We start from the raw sequence: 14,998 nt of genomic DNA on the forward strand, positions 1-14,998 counted from the left end.
ACATGAAAGTAACATCTATGTTGTACCACAGAAAAGTGGTCTTGGGTTTTCCCTATGGTCAGTTATAAAAATGTTACAATATAAGCTATTTATAGTAAAAACAAGCGAAAGAGAATCTAAAACAATCAGAAAAAAAAAATCAAAGTCCACACACAAATTCTTACTAGGTAACGATAGGTCAAACTACACCTACAATTGGACGTAACATGCATGTTTTACAACAGAAAAATGTTCTCGATTTTTCCCAATCTGACTAAAGTACTTGATCTTATAAACGAGGATCTGAGGATGACCCATTCACATTCGTCTTCTGTATATTTTGGATTTCCAATATTGCTATTTTTATTTTCGCAATTCTATTTTTATTTGAACCAGTCAGACGACTTGTTCGAATGTCAAAGGGTAAGAAAAATGTGCAGTCACTCCAAGGATCGAGCCCAGGACCCAGCAAGTGCCCCTACCTACTGAGCTAACCGGCTTTCTGACACTTTACGACACAAGAATTATTATTATCAAAAAACCAAGGCTAAATATAGGTTTTTTAAGCTTGCAAAATGTTGTAAGTAAGCCTTTGATTGGCTAGTGGAAGGGTCGTCAGAACGAGGCTATCAATAGCTCTTCGTCAGATCCTAAGCGTAGCGTAATAGGAGATGTACTTTAGTCAGATTGGATTTCACCTACATCCAGTAATAAAAAGTTTAGTGCAATAAAAGCTATTTTAGTAGCAACAAATTCTAAAATAGGAATCTGGTTCTTGCGCATGACATTCAGTCTCATGATGGTGAATAATTGTGCCAAGTGAAATTAAAATCCCTCCATGCATAAAGAAGAAATGCTTAAGACAAAGTCATTCTTGTATCTGTCCTTAAACCTCTAAGTGTGACCTTGAACTTAGACCTAGGAACCCAGTTCTTACACTTGACACGCAGTCTCATAATGGTGAACAACTATGCCAAGTAACATCGAAATCCCTCCATGCATGAAGAAGACATTCTCAGGGCAAAGTCATTCTTGAATCTAACCTTTGGCCTCTACGTGTGACATTGACCTGTTTCTTGCTTATTACACTCCGTTTCATGATGGTAAACAAGTGTGCCAAGTTACATCAAAATCCCTCTATGCATGAAGAAGAAACGCTTCGGACACAGTTTGTGGATACCGCCCGCCCTCCAGGAGCCTCCCCTGCATAATACGTCCATTTTTTTTTCAAACATGCGCATAAAAACAGGTATAACTATTCAAGCATGGGTAGTTTCATTAAAGCATGGGTAGTTTCATTAAAGTTAGTATTGCAGAATGTATAACATCTAAATAGTAAGGCATGAACTGTAAATGAAAAGTTATGTTTTAACTCATTTACATAGACTTACATGGAAAGAAAAAAATCTTATATTTTTTCCATGATAATTTTCAGCCAGATATAACCTTTTATTTGCTAGAACAGGTGTATTTCTTTCGTGTCTAAATTTTAGAAGACTGTGTCAATATGGAATACGTCTGTCGTCATTGATTTATTGTTTCTACTTCAATATCGTGTAATAATAAGGGATACATATGGAAGCCCTGGAGGGACAATTGGTTTCCGTACTTCCCACTTCTGACTTCTAACTTTTGCACTTCTCACTTCCAACTTCTTGACTTCCTACTTCTAACTTCCGCACTTCTCACTTCTAACTTCCACACTTCTCACTTCCAACTTCCTGACTTTCGACTTCTTATTTCCAACTTCCACACTTCTTACTTCCGACTTCTTGACTTCTTACTTCCTTCTTCTAACTTCTGCACTTCTGACTTCTAACTTCCGCACTTCTAACTTCTAATTTCCTGACTTTCGACTTCTGATTTCCAACTTCCACACTTCTTACTTTCGACTTCTTGACTTCTAACTTCCCTCTTCTAACTTCCGCACTTCTGACTTCTAACTTCCTGACTTTCAACTTCTGACTTCTTGACTTCTTACTTCCCTCTTCTAACTTCCGCACTTTTGACTGCTAACTTCCGGACTTTCGACTTCTGATTTCGAACTTCCACACTTCTTACTTCCGACTACTTACTTCCCTCTTCTAACTTCCGCACTTCTGACTTCTAACTTCCACACTTCTGACTTCTAACTTCCAACTTCCGCACTTCTGACTTCCAACTTTCCCTCTTTGGAAGTCGGAAGTAAGAAGTGTGGAAGTTGGAAGTAAGAAGTCAGGAAGTTGGAAGTCAGAAGTGCAGAAGTAAGAAAAAGGAAGTCAAGAAGTCGGAAGTAAGAAGTGTGGAAGTTGGAAATCAGAAGTCGAAAGTCAGGAAGTTGGAAGTCGGAAGTGTGGAAGTTAGAAGTCAGAAGTGTAGAAGTTAGAAGTAGGAAGTCAAGAAGTATGAAGTGAGAAGTTAGAAGTCAGAAGTGGAAAGTACGGAAATCAATTGTCCCTCCAGGGCTTCCATAGATACATGATCTTCTGTAGGAAGTTCAATCAAACCGAGTGTGCTATTATTCCTCTTGGTTGCAGTAATCATTTTACAGATTTTATTTACTAGGTTTTAAGTATGTCACACGAAATGTTAAATTGAACCTTTATGACTAATGGTGCAGAAGTAAGCTAACAGTTGATTTATTACTTTTGTAAGATGTCAAGACATGTTATCATTTTTCAAGTTTCGCTTAAAGACGAAAAGCCGATATTGTTTCTTTACCAATGTCATGAAACAGAAGACTTGCCCAATAATTTTAAAGTTAGAATGACATCAAGCAGGTCCGCAACTCAACTGTTAAGGCTACCAACAGTGATTCTCGGGTTAGGGTTTGGGTTATAAGTACAATTACATGTATATAAATACCTTTACTTTAAAAACACTTCTCCAGGAGTACTCGTCACTTGCTTCAATCAAAGACACAAACCTAATAAGGAGTTAACTTGATGAATGTACACGTAACGGATTTTTCACGAGACGGTAATTCAGTTTCCAAACATGTTATGGGATTTACAACCCAACCTTTACCCTAACTCAAGTGTTATTAAAGACTTCGTTGTAACGAATTTTTGTTTGTTAACTAGTAAACGAAGAAAACATGAAAAATTAAACGTTGTTACAAGGAAGTAGGAATATCTTAATTATGGCCTTAAGAAGTGCTGTATTTTTGTTTTCTTAAAGCTATATTGCATGATTAGTGTAATTAGACAACTTTAATTAAATGTGGTTATACCACAGTCACACATACGGCGCGGATAGCTACGTCTATCTACGGATAGAAACGTAGTTATCCGTATCGATCCGTACCTGAGCCGTACGGATTGGTACGGATTACTACATTAAGGTACGGCTCAGGTACGGATCTATACGGATCGATACGGATTACTACGTTTCTATCCGTGGCTAGACGTAGCTATCCGCGCCGTATGTGTGACTGGGGTATTAAGTAGATTTTGATCAAGTAATGGAATAGTTCGAAATTTTAACAACAGTTCATATACACTTATTCGTGTTCGCAGATATTGAAATTGAAGCCTAGTGTTATTTTAAAGAATGTAGTCATCTTTTCTTCAAAAGTCGTTTATTTCTCTAGTACTAATTTTATGATATCCCAGGTATCGTCTCTTATATCGCGTGAGATGCGGTGGGCTATGTTGTTTGGACTTTAATAAGGCCGTGGAAACTTCATCGTGCAAATATATATATGTAGCAGTGTGTATATAATGTATATAATTTGTCTATGATATCGATTGTCCGATTAGCTCAGTTGGTAGAGCATCTGACTTGCAAGCAGAAGGTCACAGGTTCGAGTCCTGTATCGGGGTGCACATTTTTCCGCTCCTATTACATTGGTGCCGTGAGTGTGGTGACTAGCCTTGGAATCCTAGAGCTATGGTGAAGCAATGGCTGGGTTAGTCAAAAGAATCTGAGTTTGTCTTTAAAAAAAGGAGGGAGGAATGTAGCAGTGTGTATATAATGTATATAATTTGTCTATGATATCGATTGTCCGATTAGCTCAGTTGGTAGAGCATCTGACTTGCAAGCAGAAGGTCGCAAGTTCGAGTCCTGTATCGGACTGCACATTTTTCCGCTCCTATTACACATATATAAACTTCTCATCTTACGTGGCGTATCAATAATCGACATATATATATATATATATATATATATATATATATATATATATATATGAGAAACCATTCATTAAACGGCAATATGCAATTCTCATATATATGTATATGAGAAACTATTCATTAAACGGCAATGACCTGTCTTCACAGGTTATCGGAACTGTTAAAACAAAATTAGCTAGGATCTCGGGCCGATATTGTATTAATTGTGCCGGTAACCACCTAAGGTACGCCATTGCCATTTAATAAATGTACAATACAATACAATACAATACAATACAATACAAAACAATACCGCGCAAAACTCAACAATGTAATAATTGTCATATATGTCTTCAATCATCATCTGATAACAGACGATTTCGTCCGAATTTCCAATTGTTTTTATCTGTATCATAAGATGAACTTCTGAAAGTATTATGAGACTTATCCATGAACTGAACTTGAACTTGAAAGTATCACTGCGCGTTTTCAGGATAAGGCTACATAGTTAGGATTTTGAAAATGGGTTTGTAATCCATCCTTTCATGCGCGTCATTAATGTCCGTGTATTTCTAGTACGTGGTCTTTGTCTTCCCCTACCGACTGCACCTAAAGTTGTTCTCGCTTCTTTATGGAATATTTCTGCATCTGTACCTATTTGGGCTCTTTTCCGAAACTGTTGCAGTACACTGACCCGTTTGCTGAAGCCTGACTTTTTCTCAAGCTTTTCATTTTCTATCATCTGATCTATATGCTCTGTAACCGTAAGCGGATTAGGTCTAAGAGCTATTTCTTTTAAGCGCTCGTTGCATTCTTTCAATACCACCATCATATCTTCTATGTCATAGCACAGGTCATCCAATTCGGATCCCATCTTTTCTAGCAGCTGCTCTTGATTTGGCAACTTGCCTGTCGCTTCTTTGTACTTCTGCTGCATTTCTGCGTACTTTTTCTTCACTTTAACTTGTTCATACTCAAACCTGTATGGAGTGTTTGCATGTTTCTTCCAGAAGCATTTCTCGGGACAAATGCGGCAATTGCCTTCTCTATCCATAGATGAACATTTTATCTTTTCATCATCGTTTGCAAGCGCGCATTTAGGATGACAGGTGAAGTTACAGTATGTACAATTTGTAACGTGTTCACCTAGTGGTAGCTCGATCTTCCGGTGTTGGGTTTGTTCAACTTCATATTCAAAGTTAGCATTATCCTTTATGAACGATTTGTTATCTTCAAATATCTTTATTTCTTGCTTAAGCTGGTCAACTTTTGAAAGTCCTGCATCTAACTGAGGCTGTAGATTTTGTACTGTTGCCTCCATGCGACTTCTTTCATCTAAAACATTCTTTGTGAGCTGGAGACTTCGCGTCTGCACTTGATCAAGGTGTCGAAAAAATTCCCGAAAACTTTTTAAACCCATGTCCCAAAACATCGGCGACAGAGACGAACTGCTTATGTCAACATTCTTCGCAAATAAACCCGAGTTGTTGAATGTGAAACTCTCACCAAATGGCAGTTCTGACTCCTTCAAAGCTGCTAAAGCCGGTGGATCAATACCATCTGCAAACGTAACCATGGTGCATATATTCTGTTCTATATCTTTCCCAAATAAAGACATCACAGACTGGAAGATGTATCTTTGAACAGCTGTTAATCTAGCATCTGGAGCTTTGATAAGGAAGCAAACTAATTCTATGCACGATACTCCTTTCGACCCACTTTCTGAAAATAACTGACGGATTTGTTCCACAATTTCTTGATCTCTTGTGATACCACGTGTGTCGCCAAACCCAGGGGTATCTATGATATTTAATCGATAGGGAAGTCGGCTTCCTTTCTCCGGATTTATAGAATAACAAGTAATCCACTCTGTCTGGGAGACAGCCTATAATGTAAGTTTACAGGACTTTATAAGTAAGAAATTTATTTAGGTACATGTAGTTTTAAAACACTTAATACACTACCGTCTAACTAATCCTTGCGCAAAATCTGCCCTAGTTTTACCACCTAGATAATATTCAGTAAACTGTTGCAGTACAAATCTCTTAAAACTATCTGTTTCTATGCAAAGTGATAATATAAGCTAAGCGTAAATATAGACATATTATTACGTTTGTCAGAAACATTTTTTAAATGCGTGTCTGGGGAGGTGGATAGATTACATTACAACTGCATTGTGGCTAACAACGTTTTCCCTGAATGAATTAGCTCAAATTCAAACAAACAAGTGAAAGGACACTATCAGCTTCGTGTATGTCAGAAGCAATATCATAAACTAGAGCTGTTATATTTTCTGGTCCTTTTACGATCGTGGTTTCCATTCATTTTACATCCTTATTAGTTTCGTTTGAGAGGCACGAGTGGTTTTACACTCCGACTCGGTCAAACCCGTTATCATTTCGCTTGGTAAATTTCCATTTCTTATACATTTTACATGTCTGAAGTAAAGTCAAGTGTTTGAAATTTTAATCCTTAACTTTATTTGAATAAAAGCTTCTATACCTGGTTCCTTAATTTGTCCTTTTCTTCCTGTTCGAGGTCTATCACTGTAAATCTGAACGGATCACTCCAGCTGACACCAAGGACATAATTGACGATTCCATCTACTAGGGTACTCTTTCCAGTGCCAGTAGCTCCGACAAGCATAATTGTTTTCTCTTTGTCGACTGTCATCGGTGGAGATCCTGTAACGATAATTTACTAATGGTTGATATGGTAGGCCTACATTGTAAAAGTATATTGTACTCAAGAAAACTAGTTATACTCCGCCCATAGAGCACACACCCACCTCTTTGCGTAAAAAAGAATTTGTTTTAGTACTTTGAACTACAGATATAAACTGTTGATAAATCTTTAAAGAACTACTGGATAGTATTTCGGATAAATCAAGAATAAATTTCATTATGTGTTGTACAATGCATACATATATGACCCTTTTAGATTTTAAGTGATTTATTAATAGACGATATACGCTACTTAATTTTCAAAATTGTTCACCTACCCTTTTCAGATATAATATAAATAAAAAATATGCATGATAAACATATTAAAAAATATACCATTTTTTAATGTTACATCTTAGCAACAATGTGCAAATTTTTCATTTCATTCAAGTTAAAGATCGCCAAATAACAACAGAGAAAAATATCCATTTCAGACAGTCAAAAGCAATGCCCATAATCCAACCCACCCATAGTGATACCTCCGCACAACGGCACTTCATGGTACCAACGTACGTTCGAATGACGTGCAGAGCAAACCTGGTTGTGTTATGCATTTACCGTAATAGTGTTAGATGTAATAATACAGTTACTCACTAAGTAATTAGAAACGGAGAATGTAACGTCGGTCAGCACACACACATATATATATATACTTGACAATGAAAATACTCGGCACAAGATGACAGTCTATTAATTAAATGAAAAAAAATGACTTCACGTGCCTTTCCAACAGTATCTGATTACAAAAAAATACAAACTAGTTTCGGCTCAAAATGTAACGTGACGTTACTACGGGAATGACGCGACGTCAATATAAATGGACGTTATTGTGATGTTGTTTTTTTTTCAAAGGGGCGTAATTTATATTGCTATTTGATTGTTTAACATTTAACTGTCATTGTAGTCTGTTTAGATTTGGGTTAAAGCATTTTAAAAAATAAATTTCTTTCGCTAACCTAGCTGAAATTCTATCTAATTCCATTTTAAAAAATGGGAACATTTGAAACTTTTGATCTTTATTACTGCAAACATCTATATGGTTACTTAGTGGAAGGTATCTTATATGTGGTGCGTGGACGTGTTGTGGCATGCACACGCTCGTTTGTACTGCTAGGCGCTTTGCCGTAATTTGTCTGGTATACTGTGATGGTGATTAGTTCGTATAAATTTCTCTACTTTACTATATATATATGTAATTATGCAAATAATTTACCTATTTCAAATTTTTTAGTTTTTGCCACAGCATTTCTTGCATCTCTAGTTTCCACTATTGGTAAGGCGTGTTTAGATGGCGACGGCTCTCCCTTTTCTACTATTCTGGCAAATTCAATGATTCTGGAAGCAGGAGAGTTTGAAGTGATATATTCATCACTGATTGGACTGTATGCGCCCTCACCATCTTCATAAACGACTCGTACGCGAAATATAAACTTGGTATTTGATTTTAAATCAGTAAGAATGGCTGTTGTTTTGTAATGTTCGCCAGCATGGAATTTCCATTTACCACCAGTATCAACGTCTTTATAACTGATCTGGTAGTAATGAGTTTCTTCAAAGCAAGCCGGGGGTTCCCACGAAAGTGTAAGCGAGTCTGCTCGAATGTCAGATGCAAAGGGTTTCCCTGGTATACTCTGCAAATTTTTAAAAATCATGAGTTACATTAAGCATTACGCGTTGTCATTTAGATTCTAAATGTACACAGTTTCCTAATCTATCCGTAGGGGTAGTGCCACTGATTAAATGTCAGTTACTTAAAATGTAACGAGAAAACCAAAGAAAAACTACAAAGATCAGCATAAGTTTAAGAGATCTCTAAACCTGTACTATTATTCAGGATAACAAATTCATTGATTATCGTGACTATCAAAATTTTACTGTTAGTTGCATTTTAGTAATTATGAAATAGACTACTTTTACTTTACCTTATCTTGCTTTAATTTACTTGTGGACTTCGAATGCTTTACACTTTCGGCTACTGTTATCAACTTATGGTCCTTAGACACCTTTGCAAGCATGTGGTGGCTGCAGCAATTGTTGCAGAGATGTTCTTTACATTCACAGCAGAACATTTCTGCCACTTTGTGCACATTTTCTGCCAATTTGCAGGAATCGCATGAAACTTCTGTGTCTTTGGACAAAGTGATGTCAACAAGCTCGTGTGATCTTGAAGCGGCGCTGCGTTTGTGCATGTCACGACAGTTACAGCAGTAATATTCTTCACACTGTTCGCAGTATTGTGCAGCAATAACTGTTATACCGTTATCCTTGCACTGAGAACAATTTTCATAATTGTCCGTCATCTGTGTGTCTTCAGCTGCAAGTATTTCGTGGTTCCTTGTTGCATTTTGATTTCTATGCATAACAGCACAATTCATGCAAAGATTTTCATCACAATTTTTGCAAAAATGCTCCGCTGTTTTGACCATTCCGTTTTCCTTGCACGGAAAGCAAGTAGGTTTCCTTCTTCTGTTTAAGTCTGCGTCAGGGAAAGTCAAAGAATGTTCTTTCGTCGCTTTTTGAAGGCGATGTCTTTTACTGCAAAAGATGCATAGAAATTCGTTACACTCGATGCAGCATTCTGTTGCTTTATTTGATTCTCCTATAGAAGAACATGGATCGCATAAAAACGTTTTATTTCGATCTCTTAATCCTCCTAGTGTGTGATGTTTGGTTGCTTTCTGCTTCCTGTGTCGTTCGGAGCAAGGTTGACATAAAGCCTCATTGCACGACTCACAATATAGTATTGCAGGTTCAAGTGTACTTCTTTGTAAACAAATGTCACAGTTTTGAACTGTCTTTTCGGAAAGTTCTTTAGGATTATGCGACTTTGTTGAATTTTGGAACTTGTGGACTTTTAAACAAGCATCACATAACAATTCATTACATTCCTCGCAATATTTTGAAGCATTTGCAGAGAGGTTCAGATTCTGACAAGGTTCACATAATTTAGCTTGGTTTGCTTCATCTAAATCAAGCATCTTTGCAACGGGAATCGGAACGTGTGTCTTTGTTATTTTGCTCATGCTGTGCGTTTCTGTACAAGCATCGCACAGCAACTCGTCACATTCTGCACAATATTTTGTTGCCTCTTTGTTTTTTCCGAACGATTCGCATGGTTCGCAGTATTTCTGGACTTCGTCGGATTGACATGCCCTTTCCTTTATGATGGAAGCCGGAATGAGTGCATGGGACTTGGTTGCTTTTCTGACTTGATGAACTTGTGTGCATTCCTCACAAAGATATTCGTCACAATCTTCACAAAAATTAGCAGCTGTGTTAGATCGTCCTCCCATTTCACAAGGTTCGCACAGCTTTATGTTTGTGCTTAGTTTGGGAATTGTTCCTACTGGGTCATGTAATTTTGTAGCTTTTCTTGTTTTATGGTCAGTAAAGCAGTTTTCACAAAGCCGTTCTTCACACTCCTCGCAAAAATATGCTGCTTGGACTTGCTTCTTTGCAAGATTACATGGATCACATATATCCGTTGGAGCTGTAGTATTTTCCTCCACGTCTTCTTCTTCTACTACTTCGTGTGATTCTGCCTGTTCCGAATCCATCTTTGACTCAGTTGTGGTCTGTGGAGAACGTTTTCAATACCTTCACTGAAACTAAATGCAAAGGAAAATGATAACTACTTTGACGACACAAATTCCGAAAATCAATCCAAGGTAACTAATTGGAACTATTTGAATAAATGTAGAAGAGGATCTTAGAAGGATGCTACATGCCAAGTTTGGTGACATTCCATCAAGCAGTTTATAAGAAGAGGTTGATATTTTCCATTTTAGCTATGGCAATCTGTAAAATCAGTCAAGCGGAACCATTTGAACTAATTTGAGAGAGGACCTTACAAAGATGCTACAGACCAACTTTGGTGGTGATCCATAAATCGGTTCATTAGTAGGTGTCAATCAGTCAAGCAGAACTATTTGAACAAATTTAGAAAACCTTAGAAGGATGCTACAGACCAAGTTTGGAGACATTCCATCAGGCAGCTCATGTGAAGACCTTGTTTTATGTTTTTCTCTATTTTTAGCTCTGATGGCCTGTACAATCACTCAGCGGAACTATTTGAACAAATTTGAGAGAAGACCATACAAGAATGCTACAGACCAATTTTGGTGATGATCCATCAAGCATTTCATGAGAAAAAGTCGTTTTAAAGGTTTTCTACTTTAAGGCCAGTCAAGCGGAAATATTAGTATAAATTGGAAAGAAGACCATACAAGAATTCTACAAACCAATTTTGCTGACGATCCATCAAGCGGTTCGTGAAAAAAGGCCGTTTAAATTTCTTCTATTTTAAGCTCTGGCGGCCCCTAAATCAGCCAAGTGAACAAATGGATCTTACAGATAAAACTTGTTAATATTCCATCAAACAGTTCATGAGTAGAAGTCATCTAAATTTTTTTTTCTATTTTAAGCTCTGGCGGCCCCTTAATCAGCCAAGTGGGGGCCATTTGAACAAATCTTAGACAAGACTTTATAAGGATGTTACAGGTAAAGTTTGATGATGAGTCATCAAGCGGTTCATAAAAAGAAGTTGTTGAGTTTTTCTTTTCTAAATTCAGCTACGGCGGCCCCAAATATCAGCCAATCAGAAACATTTGGAAAAAATCTTGAGAGACAGAGGACCTTACAAGGATGCTACAGACCAAGTTTGGTGATGATCCCTCAAGTGGTTCATGAAAACAAGTCGTTTAATGGTCGTTCTATCTTCAGCTCTGGCGGCTGATGAAATCAGTCCAGCGGAAACATTTGAAAAACTTGAGACTGGAGCTTACAATTATGCTACAGACCAAGTTTGCTGATGATTCATTTCATCAAGCAGTTCATAAAATTAGAAGTAGCTGAATGTTTTTTTCTTAATTCAGCTCTGGTGGCCCCTAATAACAGTCAACCGGAAACATTTGGAAAAAAAAAAACTTGAGTGAGGACCCCACAAGGATGCTACAGACCAAGTTTGTTGATGATCCATCAAGCTGTCAGTGAGAAGTCACTTAAAGGCTTTTCTATTTTTAGCGCTGATGGCCCTTAAAATCAGTCAAGCAGAACCACTTGAAAAGATTTGAGACAAGACCTTACAAGGATGATACAGACCAAGTTTGATGATGATCCATCAGGCGGTTCATGAAAAGAATTTGTTTCATGGTTGTTCTATTTTCAGCTCTGGTGGCCCATAAAATCAGTCAAGCGGAAACAACAGGACCTTAAAAGGATGCTACAGACAAAGTTTGGTGATGATCCATCGGGCAGTTCATGAGAATAAGTTGTTTAAAGGTGACGAACGAACGCCAGACTGTGTTCTGAAGGACTGTAAAAGTAGTAGAACAGAAATAGCTCAAACCAAGCAGAGGGCCATATTTTTATTAAAGTTATTAAAGGTAGTGTTTAAAATTCGTTTACTGATCATTTGGCTATTACTGATCAGCCGCACAACAAACAAGAGGGCCATGATGGCCCTATATCGTTCACCTGAGTTTAGTTGCTTGCTTGGAACAAATTTCTTTACTAAAGCTTCGAAAACAGAAAATTAGATAATTAGGTCATTGTAAAGATTATTCAAAATAACTACTGAAATCTGTTAAAAACTTATACAGGTGGTCGAAATCTCTTTGCTTTAGCTTCGAAAACAAGAAAGTAGGTCAGTAGGTCAGTGTTAAGAATATTAAAGATGAGTACGGAAATCTGTACCAAAAGTTATACATGTGGTCCAAATTTCTATGCTGTACCTTAGAAAACAAGAAAGTAGGTCAATATGTCACGCTTAAGACCATCCAAGATAACTATTGAAATCTGTATAAAAAGATACAGGTGGGCTATATTTCTATCTGTAACTTCAAAAACAAGAAAGTAGGTCAGTAGGTCACAATTAAGACTATTCAAGATGAAATTAAATCTGCATCAAAAGCTATACATGAGGTCAAAATTTCTTTGCTTAAACTTCAAAACCAAGAAAGTAGGCAGTAGGTCACGATTAAGACTATTCAAGATGAGTATTGAAATCTGTATCAAACATTATACAGGTGGTCCAAATCTCTTCGCTGTAGCTTCAAAAACAAGAAATTATGTCAGCAGGTCAGGGCTAAGAACATTAAAGATGAATTTTGAAATGTTAATCAAAAGTTATAAACGTGGTCCAAATGTCTATGCTGTACCTTCAAAAACAAGAAAGTAGGTCACTAGGTCATGATCAAGACTATTCAAGATTGGTATTGTAGAAATCTGTATCAAAAATATACACGTGGTTCAAATTTCTATGCTGTATCTTCAAAAACAAAGAAGTAGGTCAGTAGTCAAGACTTAAGACTATTCAAGATGAGTATGAAATCTGTATCAAACATTATACTTGTGGTCCAAATTTCTTTGTAATTGCTTCAGTAAGTCTATTTAAACCATGTGCCTGAATCTAGTCACCTGGGTTGTGCATTGGACAATTAATGCTATTTTTAGGAAATTCGTCCCAGCTGTTAAGGAGAGGATGCGATTTTAGCTCTCCCAAGTGTGACCTTGACTTTGAACCTAGTGACACACAACAATTAATAAAGTGTACTAATAAAGTCTGTGAGAAGATCCAACCAACCAGAATAACGTATATAATGTCAATCGGGGGTGTTAACGGGCAAAAACCCAGGGGAATTTGACATTTAAAAAATTTTGTTGTCTAAATCCCCACCCTAGAGACAACCTTTTTTGTCTCAATCCCACCCTAGAGCCTGGTTGGTACATCAAATGTTTGTCAAATACCCGCCTGTCGGGAATGGTCTTCTGTCTAAAGTCCCGTGTATGCCCGCCGCTCCCCCGGGCGGGCAAACAATTGACAGGCGCATTTATACTCATTATACGCGCTGTGCGATAAAGACGGATCAATAACCTACACTTGTAGTTTATTGGTACATGTTATCAAGCAATCAGACATTTGGTATCTCATAAACCTGGTAAACAATGACTATGCATATCTATTTCACAAAGATTTATGAATAAAGTGTGTTAAATGGGACACTGAACTTCCTTTCAACTGACGCAGAAATTGGCTTTTGTTTACCGCCTGTCACTTGGATACGAGTTGACGATACGAAACCTATAGTGACCCGACTTTGCCACGCATCTTTGATCTTAGAACTACAGATCTTGACATATAGCAACACTTACTTAAAACTTTAAATGTAAAGTATTTTTGTCTCACTTTATTGAAAGGGCAAAATGAATTCAGAAATCGACGTATGGACGTCCATATTTGCTACTTAACCCATTTTTAGTTTTAGCTCAAAGGATCATCTAAGTAACAAAATATTTACTAGTATGTTACGGAAAGCAATCAATAGGTTTTTGCAAATATAGGCCGTTCGCTCAGACGGATGAACAAAGCGCAGAACGTACGGAAGAGAGTAAAAACCTACCTTATATTTAACGAAAGTACGTATCCTATCGTTGCACTTTAACAATGGCGCGTTTTCTGAAAATAGCTATAAATATATATTACGTAGGGGGCGCGATGAAGATTATTCTATATTTTCAGTCGAGGTGTAGTAGGATTATTATCATTCTAAATCTACGATTATACGACTAGAAAACAACTTTTGCAACTGTTTACTTGTGATTTTAGAAGAATAGTTATGTAAATATCATCGTCACCGTACAGATTTCAAAATACAATGGAAAAACCGATATTGTTCTCTGCAATAATCCATACCTCAGAAAGTGAAAGAACACTTGCCCAAATATGGTATTGTATGAGCTTTTTTCTATGAATGTAAACTGAAACTACGACAAAGCTTTAAATCTAATTTGCAAAACCTAGAAACATACTTTTTGTCTCTGTTCAACTGATTACTCCCATGATATTAGGGGCCGACCAGTTAAATTTCTGTTGGTGGGTGGGGGGGGGGGGGGGGGGGGGGGGTGGGGGGGGGGGGGGGGGGGGGGGGGGGGGGGGGGGGGGGGGGGTGTCCTTTTTTTTTCTCAAAATTTTTGCTATACTTTTTACAAAACTAACCACGCGCGCGATAAAGACGAAACACTCTATCAGTAATTTGTTTAAGTACAATGAAATAGCTAAATTCAAAAATTTCTTTTATTTCTTTTTAAATAAAAATCAATTTGACCAAATTACAGTTCTTTAATTTGAGCACGATGATATACTTTCCTTTAATACTACAGCAAATTCAATCGATGATTCATTGTACTTCATTGATTATTATCTAA

The 14,998-nt window shown here is 37.2% G+C and overlaps 1 protein-coding gene across 1 annotated transcript; it reads right to left on the minus strand.

Moving 5' to 3' along the window:
• Positions 1 to 4,145: 4,145 nt before the first annotated feature.
• Positions 4,146 to 14,267, minus strand: LOC123559790 (uncharacterized). Its single transcript, XM_045351891.2, has 5 exons — positions 14,194 to 14,267; positions 8,716 to 10,401; positions 8,007 to 8,424; positions 6,573 to 6,754; positions 4,146 to 5,955 (listed from the first exon to the last, which is right to left on the minus strand). Exons 2-5 carry the CDS (start codon positions 10,348 to 10,350, stop codon positions 4,579 to 4,581), a joined length of 3,612 nt encoding a protein of 1,203 aa, XP_045207826.2. The 5' UTR covers positions 10,351 to 10,401; positions 14,194 to 14,267; the 3' UTR covers positions 4,146 to 4,578.
• Between the last annotated feature and the right edge of the window lie 731 nt (positions 14,268 to 14,998).

The sequence above is a fragment of the Mercenaria mercenaria genome, chromosome 10, assembly GCF_021730395.1.
Source record: "Mercenaria mercenaria strain notata chromosome 10, MADL_Memer_1, whole genome shotgun sequence".
Taxonomy (NCBI): domain Eukaryota; kingdom Metazoa; phylum Mollusca; class Bivalvia; order Venerida; family Veneridae; genus Mercenaria; species Mercenaria mercenaria.

Excerpts from the sequence above, each read along its gene's own strand:
- LOC123559790 (XM_045351891.2), bottom strand. The coding sequence starts at position 10,350 with ATGGATTCGGAACAGGCAGAATCACACGAAGTAGTAGAAGAAGAAGAC. Across the intron at positions 8,425-8,715 it reads GTAAATTAAAGCAAGATAAG|AGTATACCAGGGAAACCCTT; the intron begins GTAAAGTAAAAG and ends AAAAATTTGCAG. Across the intron at positions 5,956-6,572 it reads AGGACAAATTAAGGAACCAG|GCTGTCTCCCAGACAGAGTG; the intron begins GTATAGAAGCTT and ends CTTACATTATAG.